This window comes from Ranitomeya variabilis, chromosome 2, assembly GCF_051348905.1.
Source record: "Ranitomeya variabilis isolate aRanVar5 chromosome 2, aRanVar5.hap1, whole genome shotgun sequence".
Lineage (NCBI taxonomy): Eukaryota > Metazoa > Chordata > Amphibia > Anura > Dendrobatidae > Ranitomeya > Ranitomeya variabilis.
Window position 1 is genome coordinate 1,079,245,563 of NC_135233.1, and position 21,104 is coordinate 1,079,266,666.

Genomic DNA, 21,104 nt, shown 5'->3' on the forward strand with positions numbered 1-21,104 from the left:
TTGAGATTGGTGAATGTTTTCTGAGCAAGTTTGCTCATCTCTATTTATTACCCTATTTCTATGGCCCAACTCTGAGCAGTTTTGTAATGTCCCTATTCAGATTCACCACTAAAAAGCTCCTGCATTAACTGCCTCTGCTTTTATACTGGCTATTACTGTTCTTCCTGATTGTCTGTGCAATCTCGTGTGATGTGATAGTTACAATTCAATTTGGGTAAGCCAATATGACCATGTCCAAGGTCATGTGACCCTTCTCTTGCTGATTCATTCTTCTGAAATTTGTAACATAGTTGCTGACGTGCTAGGTGACTTACGCAAGTAGTAAAAGTGCGCCGACTTCACTAATTTCCTAAAAAAGCAACATGAAATAAATAATTATTTTATTATTATTATTTATTTATACAGCACCATTCATTCCATGGTGCTGTACATGAGAAGGGGTTACATACAAATTATAGTATACAAACTAACAATGACAGAGTGCTACAGAGGGGCGAGGACCCTGCCCTTGCGGGCTTACATTCTACAGGATGGTGGAGAAGGAGACAGTAGGTTGAGGGTTGCAGCAGCTCCAGTGTAGGTGATGCCATAGCTCCGGTAGTGATGAGGAGGCAGCAGGGTCAGTGCAGGCTGTAGGCTTTCTTGAAGAGGTGGGTTTTCAGGTTCCGTCTGGAGGATCCGAATGTGGTTGATAGTCGGATGTGTTGGGGCACAGAATTCCAGAAGATGAGGGATGTTTGGGAGAAGTCTTGGAGGCGATTAGGTGAGGAACTAATAAGTGTGGAGGAGAGAAGGAGGTCTTGGGAGGTCTGGAGATTACGTGAGGGAAGATATCGGGAGATTAAGTCAAAGATATATGGAGGAGACAGGTTATGGATGGCTTTGTAGGTCAGTATTAGTAATTTGAACTGGATACGCTGAGGGAATAACTTAGATAAATTTGCACTTATCTAAAAAAGCTGAATAAATCACAGAAAATATTTTTTTAGAATCGTGACACGATGGGTGATTCCAGACTATGGTCTCATATATACAACTGTAATAAACAGGCATGATCTTATACTTTACCTTCATCTCATAAACAAGCACACAATGTTTTTTTCTCACAGGTAAATATGAAATCATGTGAAATAAAAAACCCTCAATTTTCAATCAATTGCCACATCACCCAAATAATTCAGGGAGAATACAGCCCTTTCATGAATTTCCACATACATGTACATACTGCACATTCCAGAATATAAAGGTAGATGTAGGTGACTCGAGTTCTTGAACAGAGATGAATGTTCTGTTAACCTGATAGGGAAAGGTGAGCCGAGTTTCTTTTCTAAACTGATATAAGAGTTAAACTGAGTTCTTGAAACGTGGAGTGTAAGCGAGTTTAAAGCCATAACAACCACATTGGCTATTCATAATATCACTGTTTTGACAGTGTATTGCACAAACAATAGCAGGGGAATTGTTGCAAAATGTGTAAGTTTTCTTTCTTTAGTACATTTAGTGATAATGGAGAACAGATCATTGCTTGCTTATAGCAATAGCAAACATTTCTTGTAGGTCACTCAGATGCACAACGCTCAGGCTTTTCTCTGTATATGATCTAATAAAATAGACCACAAGCAAATAAGCACAAAAATAGAAATCCTATTGAAAGGTTCTAATCATCTATTAATCCATGTTTTTAAAGTGAAAAGGTAAAATTCTAACAATCCGAAATACAGCAAAAAAAAAATAAAAAAGATATTCTAAAAACCTAAATATGTAAAAGGCATCAAATGTGAATTTCGCTTTTTGAAAGATTTGCGTTTTATGTATTTCATATCTTTTTCATGCATCTAATTGTTTATTCCTTTATTTACTAAATTTGGAATTATTACAATTAAATACCCTCTCCATTAACAATCCTAATGGATAAGTTGCACTTTTAAAAGAAGTTTCCTATTATTTGGCTTATTTGAGCATGTACATTTACAGACACAAGATATAAAAATAAATCTGATTGACAAGTCTATCAAGGCTACTGGAAACTAAACAGCACAAATTAAAGCCAATAATGCTTATTAAACTTCAATTAAAATACACACAACAAAAATATTCATAAGAACCAAGACATATATTTAGAAAATTGAGCCCAAAAGAGCCACCATAATTAGATGCATCTGGCAATATGAGGGGTTAAGTGACTGCTCAGACACTCATATTTAAGTCACATGCTGTCCATTTCCTTGTGATCCTTCTTAATATGGTTCTACTCTTTCATTGGAGTCCAGCTGTGTGTAATTAAACTGATAGGACTTGATTTGGAAAGGCGCACACCTGTCTATATAAGACCTCACAGCTCACAGTGCATGTCAGACCAAATGAGAATCATGGAGTCAAAGGAACTGGTCAAGGTGCTCAGAGTCAGAATTGTGGCAAGGCACAAATCTGGCCAAGGTTACAACAAAATTTATGCAGTACTCAAGGTTCCTAAGAGCACAGTGGCCTCCATAATCCTTAAATGAAAGAAGTTTGGAAAACCAGAAGTCTTCCTAGACCTGGCCGTCCAGCCAAACTGATCAATCATTGGAGAAGATCCTTGGTGAGAGAGGTAAAGAAGAACCCCAATATCACTGTGGATGAGCTCCAGAGATGCAGTAGGGAGATGGGAGAAAGTTCCACAAAGTCAACTATCACAGCAGCCCTCCCCCAGTCAGGCCTTTATGGCAGAGTGGCCTGATGGAAGCCTCTCCTCAGTTCAAGACATATGATAGCCAGCATAGAGTTTGCTAAACAAACACATGAAGGAGTCCCAGACTATGAGAAATAAGATTCTCTGGCCTGAAAAGATGAAGATAGCTATGGGGACATTTTTCAGCTGCAGGGACAGGACAACAGGTTGCCATTAAAGGAAACATGAATATGGCCAAGTACAGAGATATCCTGGTGAAAATCTCTTCCAAAGTGCACCAGACCTCAGTCTTGGCCAAAGGTTCACCTTCCAACAAGTCAATGACCCTAAGCACACAGCTAAAATAACAAAGGAGCGGCTTCAGAAAAACTCTGTGACCATTCTTGACTGGCCCAGCCAGAGCCCTGACCTAAACCCAATTGAGCATCTCTGGAGAGACCTGAAAATGGCTGTCCATCAACGTTCACCATCCAACCTGATGGAACTGGAGAGGATCTGCAAGGAAGAACGGCAGAGGATCCCCAAATCAAGGTGTGAAAAACTTGTTGCATCATTCCCAAGAAGACTCATGGCTGTACTAGCTCAAAAGGTGCTTCTACTCAATACTTAGCAAAGGGCCTGAAGACTTATGACCATGTGATATTTCTGTTTTTCTTTTTTTAATACATTTGCAAAAATTACTACATTTCTATTTTTGTTTCAGTCAAGATGGGGTTCAGAGTGTACATTAATGAGAAAAAAATGAACTTTTTTGAATTTACCAAATGGCTGCAATGAAACAAAGAGTGAAAAATGTAAAAGGGTTTGAATACTTTCCGTACCCACTGTATAATAAAGATCAGGATTATAAAGATAAATTACAACCAAAAAATCCTTCCGACTCGCATTAGCCCTATAGATGTATGTTCTGTCTGGCCACAAAGGTTGACACCCTATAATGACGACCATTGTCATGCTCAACTCAGCGGCCAGGCAGGACATAACAGCTCTGGCAAAAATTAAGAAACCACCACATCAAATCCCTGTCATGGGCAGCCCAATCTCCAGACCTGAACCCCATTGAAAACCTTTGGAATGTAATCAAGAGTATATCTTTTAGCATATTCAGGCTCTAGCCCTCCTTGTTACTTTATATAAGGTTGGTTTTTTTTGCAAACTTGCTGACTATTGTTTTCTAAACTTGCTTTATATTCACAATCAACAGAATTGTGATTGCAGCTCTGTAGTATAAAACAAGCATTTTCTCAGGTTAAAAGCAAAAGTTTGCAGCGCCCCAGAGTCCTGGTTGCTGCATTAATGTCATTCTTCCACCAGGGGAAGTGATATTACGTCTGATGGCACTAAAAGAGTTCATCTTTCCAGGTATCACGGCATCACAACACATTTCACACTCCAGACCACCAGGGGGAGCCATGCTCCTATCTTGTAGGGCACTCCTCACAGAAGGGTAAAACTGGTGGGTTGGATAGAAAGTTAGGGAGAAGCAGACTGGGCTCTGCCCAGGTAACATCTAGTCAGCGGGATGCTGACTGGGCTTTGCCCAGGCAACACCTGTCAGGCAGACAGGGGGAAAGGAGGAACATCTGAGCTGCAGACAGAGGGTCCCTGTCAGGGGTGGGATCCTGACAGAAGCCTAGCACAAGACAGAAAGACACGGAGTTGCGCCTGCCCAACGTGCGGCAGCATCCTAAGAAAGGATACAAAGAGAATTGTATTGTAGAGAGTGAGAAACGAAGTCACAGCACAAGGAGAAAACACTGGGAGGAGTTCTGCCCCGAGACAGGCAGCCTCCTTCTGAGGCGCATAGCCGGTGGCCGGAACACCGAGGGAGTAATTGACTCTACGCATTACTTCAGAGACCAGCAGGACAGTCAATTCCTTAGTTGGCTGCCCGACCTTAATACCTAAGAAGACACGGTGGCAAATTGTGGGGGTCGGGGCATCTCTAGGGTCCCTATAAACAAGCCTCAGGCCATCCCAGTCATACGGGTTTGTCCTATCCATACCATCTGGGGGACAGAGAGAGGGAACATCAGAAACATCCATGAAAGTTGTGAGGACTATCCCGTGGTGCTCAACAGGGAAGTACTACAACACACAGGCACTAGTAGGAAGGCTACTGATTTCCACTTGGTTAAGGGAACTCTGGATGTGCCTTCGGACCAGCCGGACTCTGCCTGCCCTGTGAACGGTACTCTGGACTGTGGATGCTGAAGTCTTCAGTAAAAGGTAAAGAGACTGCAACCTTGTGTCCTTGTTATTCATTGCGCCTTACATCGTCCACCATCACCACCTACACATCTGGGAAGCCCTGGGGATACACTTCACCTGTGGGAAGGTATACCATCTAGCTGCCACTCCATCACCCCAGCGGACCCCTAGCAGCGTCGGTCACCCTGACCGAATACCACAGGTGGCATCACGAACACTAGATAAACTACTCCTTTAATTGTACGCCCCTCAAAGGGCGATGGACCGGGTCGGGCCACCGTGACATTCCCCTGTCACTGAGAGGACCCGGTACCGAGTACCCCATTGCCCTTACGTGGGGACGATCCAAGTTCAATTCTTCTTAACTGGTGGTAGATGAAGATGTTTTGAAGTTGCACCAAGTAAGAAAAGGAGATTCCAAACAGCAGGGTCACTGATAGCGGTAATTTACGATCAGTGCAATATAACTATTGCAATGTCTGTTTAAATGCATGCTTATTTGTGGACAATATCTATATGTAAACTCCACATATAGAAAAAAAACTCTCTAGAACTATAGCTTTCAAAGCAATATGTCTGAATATCACTGTTTTCACCATTGTATTACGGCTCGTCTACAAGAAATTAATTAACAATGGGGAGATATTAAATGTTATTACTGGAGGAATTATTGAAAGGAAAAGCTTTGCAATATCTATAGCTCTTCTCAAGTTAGAATGCACCAGGTGACGTCAGTTCAGGGTTTAAATATTTTCTCAGTGTTTGCTGCTATATATAAGGCTCCGTGATGATATATTACAGAGGAACTGAAGAGACAACAGGCATCCAGCTGTATACTCTGAATTGCCTGGTAAGCAATTTAGTCTTTCAACTGGTTTCAATAACATTTAAAAATGACTTTAAATTGTATTAAAAATAATTATAAATTAATATAATATAAAAGTATAATTTCTTTAAAAAATTTACAAAGTAACTATGACAGAGTATCTAATGTATCTAAAGTATGTAATGTTCTATGTTTATGTTATTATTGCATTTAGCTACATTGTAAAAGTATTTTCCCAATTATGGGAGAATATAAGCAGAGATGACTGAGCATGTTCTTCATTAAAGCATCCCTGAAAATGTCACATTTGATTCTGAATGGGAAGTTACAGATGTTGTCTGATTATCCCATATCTAGGAGCACACTGCTCCCCTGCCTCCTGCTTGCTGCAGGGAAGGTCCGCTTCTGATGATTGACAGTTTAGACCAGAAGCATGGTTGCACCATTGGTCCAAACTGTGCACTTTCCCAAGTTAGCTTTGCTTCTGCAACATCAGAGGAGAGCAGGGGACTCAAAAATGGCTGAGTACAGCGATCCAGTTTGCTAAAGAACTACATTTGCAAGCTCTATAGCAAGGGTTTGTAAGTTTGTGCTCCTTAGCTAGTGTACTGGCTGAGACCACACAGCATCCATCTGGCTACTGGGGTAAGGGTGAATTATTCTTAATTATACCAAAGGTATTATTCCTTTGTTTGTTAGGTCCAGGGACATGCACCATTCTTTCATATGAGCCTGTACATTGACTCTTGTTGCTTGTTAATTTGTGGAATGCCTGCTGATTGCATATTGCATAAGCTACCTGCACTTTAATAGTCCACACACCTTTGAGGACAAAAATGCAGGTTAATTGAACAATCGAACAGTAAGGGATTACATCTCCCCACCTTTCCCAATCCTGTGGGAAAATGACCTGAAAGGGAGTTGTGGAATAGAAAAGGAATCTGCCTTTATTTTCAGAGAGACTCTACAGGACATCACCCCAAGTGACCACTGCCCCTCACAGAACCCACAAAGAAGTTTGGAGAACCCAGGATAGGGCAATCAGGTCACCTTGCCAAAACTCTCACTGTACTCGGTCAGCTTCCTAAGCTTGTCGCTACCTCCTCTCTGTGGGTGCCAGCCAAAATTGGGGTGCTACTGGTTGGGGCAGTTGGCCCAGGATGCCCAGAAGTCACTGAGGTTCTAAACCCCAGCAAGCCAGTGGAAGGGTGAGACTCTGTCAGTTGCACCATCTTCTGTACTTACTGGGAGTGTTCTATATGTTATTGAATATTAGTGATCCAATAAGGTATTACAGCAATGTATTACCCTCACCCTGTTGTCTGAGTAGTATTCTGCCCACAGGGAATGAGTACGGGTGTTCAGTGGGTTGAGCTCTGGCATGTGACCATATGGTCTTTCTAAAGACAGCCAGACCAGCAGATGAGTGCATCCACTGACCGCTGCGTCTCCACAACTGTTACCTCTTTAGACTGCAGTAACCTTGTCAATGAACAGTTCACTGCAAACTAAAAATATTTTTTAAAAGTAAGTATATTGTATAGTTGCTTATTTTTACAAGCTCTTTGCAATTTTACCTATTTGAGAAGTTGAGACAACCTTTTTTAAAATATCTGCTGTCCTTTTTTCATCCTTCTGCCATGGCCCCTCTGATTTCATGTCCCTTACCCAATGCACGGTGTTTCCGTAGTCTGAGACACTCCCTCCCGTCTTTAGCTCTAGTCTAACACAGGGAAGTCATTTTACTTAAATAAAGAGCAAACATGAAATTGGAAGAACCTTTCCAGAAAGGAAGAACTTAAATATTTTAACTTTATTTTTAGCATTTAATGCAAAACTCTTTTGGAGACAACCAGGGTCACTTTAATTGCTTTGGGAGTTATGGAAGAGCCAAACAAGCATGGCCACTGAGAGAAAGACCACATTGATTTTAAGAGGGGGATATGTCTCAAACCAGGTCCTGGATCAGTTCCATGACTGTCCATTTGAAGTGCTACTAAGTGGTTCTAAGTGAAAGTCCTCAATGGTAGAAAAAAAAATATATATATACATTTTATGATATTGTTTCTGCAGATTTACCACAAATGTCAGGGGAGTTCTTCAATGTACCGTATATGCCGAGACAAATGGAAATAGAAATTAATAAGAGAACCCTAAAGTGTAATTATAGTTTTAATTTTTATTTAACTAATGAACAAACAGTCCTGGTGGAGAAGGAAGCAGATTTTTTATAAGATATATTTCAAAGTTTCTTATCTTTCATGTATATTATTGATTTATAAAATAATAATTGAGATGCCAGATACTCTTTATGGACAGCTTCGGAATAACTTTTTTTAGTAACGCCTAATTGTCCAATGTAAACAAGGCTTCAATCACAATGTTATCATTTCACACTTTAATAACTAGGAGGTAACTTATGTTCTTGATGTAAGTAAGTTGCATACATTACACATCTTACATCTTGTGGATTCAAGAGTCAGTTCTTCTAGGAGACAGTATCACACTCATAACAGTTGGCATTGGAAAACCTTTGGTCTGCCAAAATATCTATCATGAGTAGTTGTTTATCGAATGGGTTTCATTTACTGAAAAACAAAATTTTCTAAAAAAAAAGTGAGCATTGAATAACTAGAAAGTAATTATAGTATCCAACATTATGTTTATCTACTCATGTTAAAGGGGTACTCTGGGAATATAGAAAAAATGTACAGTAACTGCCCTCATACACTAAAAAGATGAGATGCCCAGTGCATTATCTTTATAACTCTTTTAATTCATTGTGACAAGAGCTGCTCTTCATTGCTCATCCTTTTTTGGGACATTACATCAGGGTGCAGTTCCCTGCTGTTACTATCAGCCAGTCTTCTGATTATAGCTGTTTCTCTGCAGAAAACAGGGGGTACGGCCACACCACCCTCTTTTCAGATTGGCTATTCCTCACAGCAGGGAGCTACACACTGGAGTGTGAGGTATTGCCCCTACAGTGGGGGAGATCAGTGAGGAACAGCTCCTGTCACACTGAATTACAAGTGTTATAAAGATAATTTAACTGCTCTGGGTATCTCATAATTATAGTTTTAGGGCAGGGGCAGTAAAAGTAATGTTTTATCTCCCTGGAGTTCCCCTCTAAGACACCAATTGTGTAAAGTGGGGATGAATGAAAGATTTCATTTGGTCTGCCAAAATGTTAAACATGAGTAGTTGCTTTTCAAATGGATTCCATTAACTGAAAAACTTGAAATGATTACTAATCTTTCTAAAAACATGTTGTAAGCATGGAATAGCTAGAAAGTATTTACAGTATTTAAAGTTAGGTTGACCCGCTCATGTTAAGTGACCAACTCTGTAGAATGTGGTGGAATGAAAGATTTCTGAATCTGCAATCCTACCAAATCCTGTGATCATCAATGGTTAGGAAGATGCATGTCATTAGCTATACACATTACACTGCAATGAAGGACTCTTATTTCTCCACCACAGGTTCTTCTGAGGACATGTTGCCCCTCGATCCAGTCACAGTTCTCTTGTCCGTTGTAACATGCATTTTCTTGGCAACTGTTATGTATAAACAGAAGGAACGTGTTCACCCAAATTATCCTCCTGGTCCAAAGCCATGGCCAATAATCGGAAATATTCTCAACTTGGATGTTCAGAAACCTTACTTATCATTTCAAGAGGTAAGATTTGGAGATCACTGATTTTTAATCATCTGTAGATGCCTTCCAAGGCTGAGAATATCTTAAAGCAGATGATAATACATACATTATAAAGCAATTTGTTTTCAATTGGTTGACATGGCTTAAGACAAATCACTTGATTGGCCATCTTGAAAGAACATAATGCTGATCAGTCATCTTATACATATCTCCAGTGCCTCTTAAGACATCTTAAAGTTTAGTGGTGTAAAATAAGGTAGATCTGTAAACAGAAACAGATCTATTTCTCATATTCATGTAGGGTTAAAATACCTACTAACTAGCATTACTCTATCACAGTGAGACTACCCAAGGTAAGTAATTAGAGAAAGTAGAATTTGAGAAAAGATACAGGCCAGATCTCACACTTAAGCCTCTCTTCCACATACACAGACAGCAGAGGCATAAGTGATAAAACAGGTATGTGACACACCCAGCCTTAGCTTGAGAAGAGTGTTGGTTCCTCTGGAGCCCACCACTGAGCTCCTGCAGACGAATAGTAGACAGAGTGAAAGAACTGCATATCTATAGGTACTTGGAGATGCTTCAAATAGGATTTATTGACAGTATTTAATATTCATTGGTTACACTGTGGTAAGTACGGTATTACGTAACATTTTGGGTGAAAACCCTTCATGAGATATATAGGCTATGTTCACTGCATATAGGTCAATGGAATTCAGGGTGCGGCGTGGGATTTACCCAAACAGGGACAACCAGGATCCAGCTGAATTAAGGCCCTCTCCCTTGATCCTCTTGACCTATATGCAGTGAACATAGCCTATACATCTGATTAAAGGGCTTCACTCTAAACGTTATGTAATACTGTACTTACAGCAGTATAACCAAAAAATGTGAAATGCGGGTCAATAAATATCTGAAGCATCTCCAAGTACTTTTAGGTATGCAGTACCTTTACTGTGTCTCTACTATCAGTCATAACTGGAACACGTTACTTAGGGCCCCTGCTGAAGGTTTTTCATTGTTGGCCAATACTTTCAGCTATGCCTCTGATTATTAAAAATGTTTTACACTGTTATTAATTAAGTCCAGTCCTTTTTCAAGTTAAAAATATTGTGATGGGATTGAGGGTCTTGTGTATTAGAAGAAGCAGACTAATTCTTCAGTGTTGTAGTTTACAACTTAGCAACATATTTCAGGTGACCACTACTTGAGTATTTGCATACTTACAGACATTTTGAATTCCAAATCATTGAGTAACTGTAACCTTGCCATTGTTATGCCCAGAAATGTTATAAAGTAAAAAAAAAGATAGAAATACTCATTTTGAGTAAACTCCAACCTTCTGTGGTCCAGATAAAACAGTACTGTTGGTTGTATGTACTTCCAGCTTGCAAAGACGTATGGTCCAGTCTACAGTATAAAGATTGGAGTTCAGGAGATGGTTGTATTATCCGGATATGATGTTGTGAAAGAAGCTCTTGTGAACCAAGCAGAGGTGTTCACTGACAGACCCAACATACCTGTTTTTATGGATTTTTCGAAAGGCTACGGTAACACTTATATGTTCTGTCATTATTCCTTTTTTATGCAAAAATAAATAATAAGTAGAGATGGACCACCTAAGGTTTTCAGCAATTTTTGCTTATTAAATGACTGCATTTTGGGCTGAATTCTGGCTCCTTATTTTGAGTCCGAGAAGCTACAACGAGCAAAGAATTTCCTTCTGATAAATTAATTTAGTAATGAATAGTAATAATTTATATGTACTACATGGATGACTAAAGTCTACCAGAATTGGAGATCCTGGGTGAGGTTTGCCCCCTGATGGAATCCATATTTCCTAATAAGCATTTGGATATTGTAATGGCACAACACTAAGGAGAGCTGTCAAAAAGGGAAATCGCAATATAATGCATTGCCCCATCTGGCCCCGATCTGGGCATATGTACTATAGTCATACTTTTTTTTTTTCCCAGAGTATTTATTTAAGTGAATCAAGGCTAAAATAAGCGCAAAAAAAAACAAATGAAGCAAAAAATGTAAATGGAAATGAGGGCAATAATGCTATGATATTTTGGGTGTTTTGATCAGTGACCACTGGGTTTCACTGGCTGAGCCAATCAACTTTGAACTGAATCTGTAGAGATTGGCTCAAGGTATGACCCATAGACGTTTTTACGAGACCGATTGAAAGAGCCACACAGGCTCAACACTCCGCTGAGTTCTGCCCAGTCAATAACATGCAATAACTTACATGCCAAAAGTTTTTGTTTTAAATATACATCTGCGAGATAGTAGGGTTTTTACCCCTTAAAAGCGAGGTTTGAAAAGGCATTAATTGGTCAATGTTAGTTTAATAAAAACTATTTGATTGCCCAAATGTAGTCAGTGGAATAAAGAGCAAAACTATAAATCACTTAAATTGTGAGGAAATGTTGTCTTACCCCTGTAAAAAATGCCCTGGATGCTAAATGTCTCCATCCTCTTTGTCCAATTTGTCGTTTAGTTGCAGAGTAAATTTTCCTCTTATTGAACATCTCCATCTATTAGACTGAAGCCCATTTAATGCAATACTATTTTATACAAGGAAAGGATTTTGAAAAGATGAAAAATGATTTTTGATGTCTATTTCACAGGTATTGTCTTCTCTAATGGACATAGCTGGAAAGCCATGCGACGGTTTACTCTTTCCACATTACGTGATTATGGTATGGGGACAAGAGCCATAGAAGAGAAGATTAATGAGGAAACCAATTATCTAATGAAAATATTTAGATCCTACAAAGGTCAGAAAAAAGCATCATTATACTGAAATGTATGTGTGTATGGATAGTGATGAGCGAGTGTACTCGCTGCTCGGGTGATCTCAGAGTATTTGTTAGTGTACGGAGATTTGGTTTTCATTGCCACAGCTGAATGATTTACAGCTACTAGCCAGGCTGAGTACATGTGATGGTTGCCTGGTTGCTAGGGAATCCCCACATGTAATCAAGCTGGCTAATAGCTGTAAATCATTCAGCTGCCGTGATGAAAACTTGATCTCCGAACACTAACAAATACTCGGAGATCACCCGAGCATGCTGGGGAAAACCCGAGCAATGAGTATATTCGCTCATCACTAGTGCTAAACCATTAGTAAATCGTGTCATGGCTAGTGTTGAGCATTCCGATACCGCAAGTATCGGGTATCGGTCGATATTTGCGGTATCGGAATTTCGATACCGAGTTCCGATATTTTTGCGATATCGGGAATCAGGATCGGAATGCATATTCATGTGTAAAATAAAGAATAAAAATTAAAAATAGGGATATACTCACCCTCTGACGCGCCCTGGTTGTAACCGCTGGAACCGGCAGCCTCCGTTCCTAAGAATAAGCGAGTGAAGGACCTGCAATTATGTCGCGGTCTTGTGATTGGTCACGTGAGCAGTCACATGAGCGGTCACGCGACCAATCACAAGCCGCCACGTCATCGAAGGTCCTTCACTCGCTCATTATTAGGAACGGAGGCTGCCGGTTGCAGCGGTTACAAACAGGGCGCGTCAGAGGGTGAGTATATCCCTATTTTTTATTTTTATTCTTTATTTTACACATGAATATGGATCCCAGGGCCTGAAGGAGAGTTTCCTCTCCTTCAGACCCTGGGAACCATCCAGGATCACTTCCGATATTTGTGTCCCATTGACTTGTATTGGTATCGGGTAGGGTTGAGCGAAACAGATCGGCCAATTTCAAAAGTCGGCCGACTTTTGGGAAAGTCGGGTTTCGTGAAACCCGACCCGATCTCACTGTGGGATCGGGTCGGCCGTCGGCGATCTTCGCTGCACACATATATATATATATATATATATATATATATATATATATATATATATATACATATATATATATATATATATATATATATATTTATATTTACTTCAGCGCGATATATGTGAAAAGCCGGTAATTCAATTGCCGGCTTTTCATTTCTCCTGCCTAAACCCGACATGATATGAGACATGGTTTACATACAGTAAACCATGTCATATCCCCCTTTTTTTTGCATATTCCACACTACTAATGTTAGTAGTGTGTATGTGCAAAATTTCGGCGCTGTAGCTTGTAAAATAAAGGGTTAAATAGCGGAAAAAATTGGCGTGGGCTCCCGCGCAATTTTCTCCGCCAGAGTGGTAAAGCCAGTAACTGAGGGCAGATATTAATAGCCTAGAGAGGTTCCATGGTTATTGGCCCCCCCTGGCTACAAACATCTGCCCCCAGCCACCCCAGAAAAGGCACATCTGGAAGATGCGCCTATTCTGGCACTTGGCCACTCTCTTCCCACTCCCGTGTAGCGGTGGGATATGGGGTAATGAAGGGTTAATGCCACCTTGCTATTGTAAGGTGACATTAAGCCAGATTAATAATGGAGAGGTGTCAATTATGAAACCTATCCATTATTAATCCAATTGTATGAAAGGGTTAAAAAAACACACACATTATTAAAAAGTATTTTAATGAAATAAACACACAGGTTGTTTTAATACTTTATTGCTCTCTCAATCCATCTGAAGACCCTCGCTTGGCAAAATAATAAAACATCAATATACATACCCTCTGATGACCTATCACGTCCCACGAGGTAAATCCATCTGAAGGGGTAAAAATATTTTACAGGCAGGAGCCCTGCTAATGCAGTTGTGCTCGTGCCTGTAAGCCCCGGCGAATGAAGGAAATGTAGGTCAATGACCTATAGTTACCTTCAGTCACGGTGATGCGCCCTCTACTGGATGTCCTCGTGAACTGCAGCCTGGGAACTTTTTCCCACGCTCGACGTCATATGAGGACATCCAGTAGAGGGCGCATCACCGCGACTGAAGGTAACCATAGGTCATTGACCTACATTTCCTTCATTTGCCAGGGCTTACAGGCACGAGCACAGCTGCATTAGCAGGGCTCCTGCCTGTAAAATATTTTAACCCCTTCAGATGGATTACCTCATGGGACGTGACAGGTCATCAGAGGCAAATATTAAAAAAGTATACTTTGACTTGCATTGGGTTTCTTGTTTTGGCCGATCCCCGACCCCGACTTTTCAATAAGATCGTCCGATTTCACTCGACCCGACTTTTGAGAAAGTCGGGTTTCGTGAAACCCGACTCGATCTCAAAAAATGAAAAGTCTCTCAACCCTAGTATCGGGTATTGGTATCGGCGATATCCAATATTTTTCGGATATCGGCCGATACAATCCGATACTGATACTTTCAAATATTGGAAGGTATCGCTCAACACTAGTCATGGCCATATCTCCTACACTGCAAAAAAAATACTACACCAACTGTACATTACTAAGCTCTATGAGAAAGAAAACAATTAATTTAATTCTTCTCTATATAAAAATATAACTTCTATAAAACTGCCTCTTATATACAAGAATATAACTACTATAATACTGCTCCTATGTACAAGAATATAACTACTATAATACTGCCCCTATGTACAAGAATATAACTACTATAATACTGCTCCTATGTACAAGAATATAACTACTATAATACTGCCCCTATATACAGGAATATAACTACTATAATACTGCTCCTATGTACAAGAATATAACTACTATAATACAGCCCCTATGTACAAGAATATAACTACTATAATACTGCTCCTATGTACAAGAATATAACAACTATAAAACTGCCCCTATGTACAAGAATATAACTACTATAATACTGCTCCTATGTACAAGAATATAACAACTATAAAACTGCCCCTATGTACAAGAATATAACTACTATAATACTGCTCCTATGTACAAGAATATAACTACTATAATACTGCCCCTATGTACAAGAATATAACTACTATAATACTGCTCATATGTACAAGAATATAACTGCTATAATACTGCCACTATGTACAAGAATATAACTACTATAATACTGATCATATGTACAAGAATATAACTGCTATAATACTGCCACTATGTACAAGAATATAACTACTATAATACTGCTCCTATGTACAAGAATATAAGAACTATAAAACTGCCCCCATGTACAGGAATATAACTACTATAATACTGCTCCTATGTACAAGAATATAACTACTATAATACTGCCCCCTGTGTACAAGAATATAACTACTATAATACTGCTCTGTTGTGAATTTGCGTTTTGCTCCCTCTAGTGGTCATTAGTGATTTGACACTGGAGCTTCTGTCTTCTCCTATATGCTCACCTGGGCCGTTAGTTCAGGGGCGTTGCTATATAAGCTCTCTGGACCTTCAGCTCTATGCCTGGCATCGTTGAATTCAGAGCTAATCTGTTGTGCTCTTGTCCTTTGATCCTGGTTCCTGTATTTCAAGCTAAGTCTGCTTCCTTGCTTTTTGCTTTGGTTTTGTTTTGTATTTTTGTCCAGCTTGTTCCTATCTGTATCCTGACCTTTGCTGGAAGCTCTAGGGGGCTGGTGTTCTCCCCCCGGACCGTTAGACGGTTCGGGGGTTCTTGAATCTCCAGCGTGGATTTTTGTAGGGTTTTTGTTGACCAGATAAGTTATCTTGCTTTATTCTGCTATTAGTAAGCTGGCCTCTCTTTGCTGAACCTGGTTCATTTCTGTGTTTGTCATTTCCTCTTACCTCACCGTTATTATTTGTGGGGGGCTTGTATCTTGCTTTGGGGTCCCTTTCTCTGGAGGCAAGAGAGGTCTTTGTTTTCTTCTCCTAGTGGTAGTTAGATTCTCTGGCTGGCGCGAGTCATCTAGCGATCACCGTAGGCATGATCCCCGGCTACTTCTAGTGTTGGCGTTAGGAGTAGCTATTTGGTCAACCCAGTTACCACAGCCCTATGAGCTGGATTTTTGTATCTCGCAGACTTACACGTTCCTCTGAGACCCTGTCCACTGGGGTCATAACAGTATGCCAGGCCAGTATTGAATGTTTGATGCATTGCAGAAGTGGGATTATAAGAAAGAAAATTTTTAGTTTTTTTTTTCTCTCTCTCATTTTTTTTTTTTTTTTTCTTTTCCCCTTTACCTCAGAGTGGCTTAAGCTTGCTGCAGACATGAATGTCCAGACCTTGATTACAAGTGCGGACCAGCTTGCTGCTCGTGTGCAGGGTATACAAGATTATGTTATCAGAAATCCTAGGTCTGAACCCAAGATACCGATTCCTGAACCGTTTTCAGGAGACCGATTTAAGTTTAGGAATTTCAGGGATAATTGTAAATTGTTTTTGTCCCTGAGACCCTGTTCGTCTGGAGACTCTGCTCAACAAGTAAAAATTGTTATTTCATTCTTACAGGGTGACCCTCAAGATTGGGCTTTTTCGTTGGCGCCAGGAGATCCGGCATTGGCTGATATTGATGCGTTTTTTCTGGCGCTCGGTTTACTTTATGAGGAACCCAATCTTGAGATTCAGGCTGAAAAAGCCTTGCTGGCTATGTCTCAGGGCCAGGACGAGGCTGAAGTGTATTGCCAAAAATTTCGGAAATGGTCCGTGCTGACACATTGGAACGAGTGTGCACTGGCTGCTAATTTTAGAAATGGCCTTTCTGAAGCCATTAAGAATGTTATGGTGGGTTTTCCTATTCCCACAGGTCTGAATGATACCATGGCCCTGGCTATTCAAATTGACCGGCGGTTGCGGGAGCGCAAAACCGCAAATTCCCTCATGGTGTTGTCTGAACGGACACCTGATTTGATGCAATGTGATAGAAAAACCGCAAATTCCCTCATGGTGTTGTCTGAACAGACACCTGATTTGATGCAATGTGATAGAATCCTGACTAGAAATGAGAGGAAAATTCATAGACGCCAGAATGGCTTGTGCTACTACTGTGGTGATTCTACACATGTTATCTCAGCATGCTCTAAACGTATAACTAAGGTTGTTAGTCCTGTCACCGTTGGTAATTTGCATCCTAAGTTTATTCTGTCTGTAACTTTGATTTGCTCACTGTCATCTTATCCTGTCATGGCGTTTGTAGATTCAGGTGCTGCCCTGAGTCTTATGGATCTGTCATTTGCTAAGCGCTGTGGTTTTACTCTTGAACCATTGGAAAATCCTATTCCTCTTAGGGGTATAGATGCTACGCCATTAGCAGAAAATAAACCGCAGTATTGGACACAGGTTACCATGTGCATGACTCCTGAACACCGCGAGGTGATACGTTTTCTTGTTTTGCATAAAATGCATGATGTGGTTGTTTTGGGGCTGCCATGGTTACAGACCCATAATCCAGTCCTGGACTGGAAGGCTATGTCAGTGTCAAGTTGGGGCTGTCGTGGTATTCATGAGGATTCCCTGCCTGTGTCTATTGCTTCTTCTACGCCTTCGGAAGTTCCGGAGTATTTGTCTGATTATCAGGATGTCTTTAGCGAGTCCAGGTCCAGTGCATTGCCTCCTCATAGGGAATGTGACTGTGCAATAGATTTGATTCCAGGCAGTAAGTTTCCTAAGGGAAGACTGTTTAATCTGTCGATACCTGAACATACCGCTATGCGTTCATATATCAAGGAGTCTCTGGAGAAAGGACACATCCGTCCGTCTTCTTCCCCTCTTGGTGCGGGATTCTTTTTTGTGGCTAAAAAGGACGGATCTTTGAGGCCTTGTATTGACTATCGGCTTTTAAATAAGATCACTGTCAAATTTCAGTATCCTTTGCCGCTGTTGTCTGACTTGTTTGCCCAGATTAAAGGTGCCAAGTGGTTCACCAAGATAGACCTTCGTGGTGCGTACAACCTTGTGCGCATTAAGCAAGGTGATGAATGGAAAACCGCATTCAATACGCCCGAAGGTCATTTTGAGTACTTGGTGATGCCTTTTGGGCTCTCTAATGCCCCTTCAGTTTTTCAGTCCTTTATGCATGACATTTTTCGGAACTATCTGGATAAATTTTTGATCATTTATCTGGATGATATTCTGTTTTTTTCTGATAATTGGGACTCGCATGTGGAGCAGGTCAGGATGGTCTTTAAAATTTTGCGTGAAAATTCTTTGTTTGTCAAGGGCTCAAAGTGTCTTTTTGGTGTACAGAAGGTTCCCTTTTTGGGGTTCATTTTTTCCCCTTCTGTTGTGGAGATGGACCCAGTCAAGGTCCGAGCTATTCTTGATTGGACTCAGCCCTCGTCAGTTAAGAGTCTTCAGAAGTTCTTAGGTTTCGCTAACTTCTACCGTCGTTTTATCGCTAATTTTTCTAGCATTGTGAAACCTTTGACGGATATGACCAAGAAGGGCTCCGATGTGGCTAATTGGGCTCCTGCTGCCGTGGAGGCTTTCCAGGAGTTGAAACGTCGGTTTACTTCGGCGCCTGTTTTGTGCCAGCCTGATGTCTCGCTTCCCTTTCAGGTTGAGGTGGATGCTTCAGAGATTGGAGCAGGGGCCGTTTTGTCGCAGAGAGGCCCTGGTTGCTCTGTTATGAGACCTTGCGCCTTTTTCTCTAGGAAGTTTTCGCCTGCTGAGCGAAATTATGATGTGGGCAATCGGGAGTTGTTGGCCATGAAATGGGCATTTGAGGAGTGGCGTCATTGGCTCGAGGGTGCTAAGCATCGTGTGGTGGTCTTGACTGATCACAAAAATCTGATGTATCTCGAGTCTGCTAAACGCCTGAATCCTAGACAGGCCCGCTGGTCATTGTTTTTCTCCCGTTTTGACTTCGTTGTCTCGTATTTACCAGGTTCAAAGAATGTGAAGGCCGATGCTCTTTCCAGGAGCTTTGTGCCTGATGCTCCTGGAGTCGCTGAACCTGTTGGTATTCTTAAGGATGGAGTTATCTTGTCAGCTATTTCTCCAGATCTGCGACGTGTGTTGCAGAGATTTCAGGCTGATAGGCCTGATTCTTGTCCACCTGACCGACTGTTTGTGCCTGATAAGTGGACCAGCAGAGTCATTTCCGAGGTTCATTCCTCGGTGTTGGCAGGTCACCCAGGAATTTTTGGCACCAGAGATCTGGTGGCCAGATCCTTTTGGTGGCCTTCCTTGTCAAGGGATGTGCGGTCATTTGTACAGTCCTGTGGGACTTGTGCTCGAGCTAAGCCTTGCTGTTCTCGTGCCAGCGGGTTGCTCTTGCCCTTGCCTGTCCCTAAGAGACCTTGGACACATATCTCCATGGATTTCATTTCTGATCTTCCGGTGTCTCAAGGCATGTCTGTTATCTGGGTGATATGTGATCGCTTCTCCAAGATGGTCCATTTGGTTCCTTTGCCTAAGCTGCCTTCCTCTTCCGATCTGGTTCCTGTGTTTTTCCAGAACGTGGTTCGTTTGCACGGCATCCCTGAGAATATTGTGTCAGACAGAGGATCCCAGTTCGTTTCCAGATTCTGGTGATCCTTTTGTAGTAGGATGGGCATTGATTTGTCGTTTTCGTCTGCTTTCCATCCTCAGAGTAATGGACAGACGGAGCGAACTAATCAGACTTTGGAGGCTTATTTGAGGTGTTTTGTCTCTGCTGATCAGGACGATTGGGTGACCTTCTTGCCGTTGGCTGAGTTTGCCCTTAATAATCGAGCTAGTTCCGCCACTTTGGTTTCGCCGTTTTTCTGCAACTCTGGTTTCCACCCTCGTTTTTCTTCGGGTCATGTGGAACCTTCTGACTGTCCTGGGGTGGATTCTGTGGTGGATAGGTTGCAGCGGATCTGGAATCTTGTGGTGGACAACTTGAAGTTGTCACAGGAGAGGGCTCAGCGCTTTGCCAACCGCCGCCGCGGTGTGGGTCCCCGACTACGTGTTGGGGATTTGGTGTGGCTTTCTTCCCGCTTTGTTCCAATGAAGGTTTCCTCTCCCAAATTTAAACCTCGTTTTATTGGTCCTTACAAGATATTTGAAATCCTTAATCCTGTATCCTTTCGTCTGGATCTTCCTGTGTCGTTTGCTATCCACAACGTGTTTCATAGGTCCTTGTTGCGGCGGTACGTTGTGCCTGTAGTTCCTTCTGCTGAGCCTCCTGCTCCGGTGTTGGTTGAGGGCGAGTTGGAGTACGTGGTGGAGAAGATCTTGGATTCTCGTCTCTCCAGGCGGAGGCTTCAGTACCTGGTCAAGTGGAAGGGCTATGGTCAGGAAGATAATTCCTGGGTGGTCGCCTCTGATGTTCATGCGGCCGATTTAGTTCGTGCCTTTCACGCCGCTCATCCTGATCGCCCTGGTGGTCGTGGTGAGGGTTCGGTGACCCCTCACTAAGGGGGGGGGTACTGTTGTGAATTTGCGTTTTGCTCCCTCTAGTGGTCATTAGTGATTTGACACTGGAGCTTCTGTCTTCTCCTATATGCTCACCTGGGCCGTTAGTTCAGGGGCGTTGCTATATAAGCTCTCTGGACCTTCAGTTCTATGCCTGGCATCGTTGAATTCAGAGCTAATCTGTTGTGCTCTTGTCCTTTGATCCTGGTTCCTGTATTTCAAGCTAAGTCTGCTTCCTTGCTTTTTGCTTTGGTTTTGTTTTGTATTTTTGTCCAGCTTGTTCCTATCTGTATCCTGACCTTTGCTGGAAGCTCTAGGGGGCTGGTGTTCTCCCCCCGGACCGTTAGACGGTTCGGGGGTTCTTGAATCTCCAGCGTGGATTTTTGTAGGGTTTTTGTTGACCAGATAAGTTATCTTGCTTTATTCTGCTATTAGTAAGCTGGCCTCTCTTTGCTGAACCTGGTTCATTTCTGTGTTTGTCATTTCCTCTTACCTCACCGTTATTATTTGTGGGGGGCTTGTATCTTGCTTTGGGGTCCCTTTCTCTGGAGGCAAGAGAGGTCTTTGTTTTCTTCTCCTAGG

General features: G+C 41.6%; 1 protein-coding gene across 1 annotated transcript in view; it reads left to right on the top strand.

Annotated features, from left to right (window-relative positions):
- Positions 1-5,695: 5,695 nt before the first annotated feature.
- The window catches only part of LOC143808711 (cytochrome P450 2K1-like), a 28,854-nt gene continuing 13,445 nt past the window's right edge, over positions 5,696-21,104 (top strand). The window contains exons 1-4 of the mRNA XM_077291641.1: positions 5,696-5,732; positions 9,192-9,388; positions 10,758-10,920; positions 12,007-12,156. Coding sequence (XP_077147756.1) covers positions 9,206-9,388; positions 10,758-10,920; positions 12,007-12,156 — 496 coding nt within the window. The 5' untranslated portion in view covers positions 5,696-5,732; positions 9,192-9,205. The remainder of the gene's footprint in view (positions 5,733-9,191; positions 9,389-10,757; positions 10,921-12,006; positions 12,157-21,104) is intronic.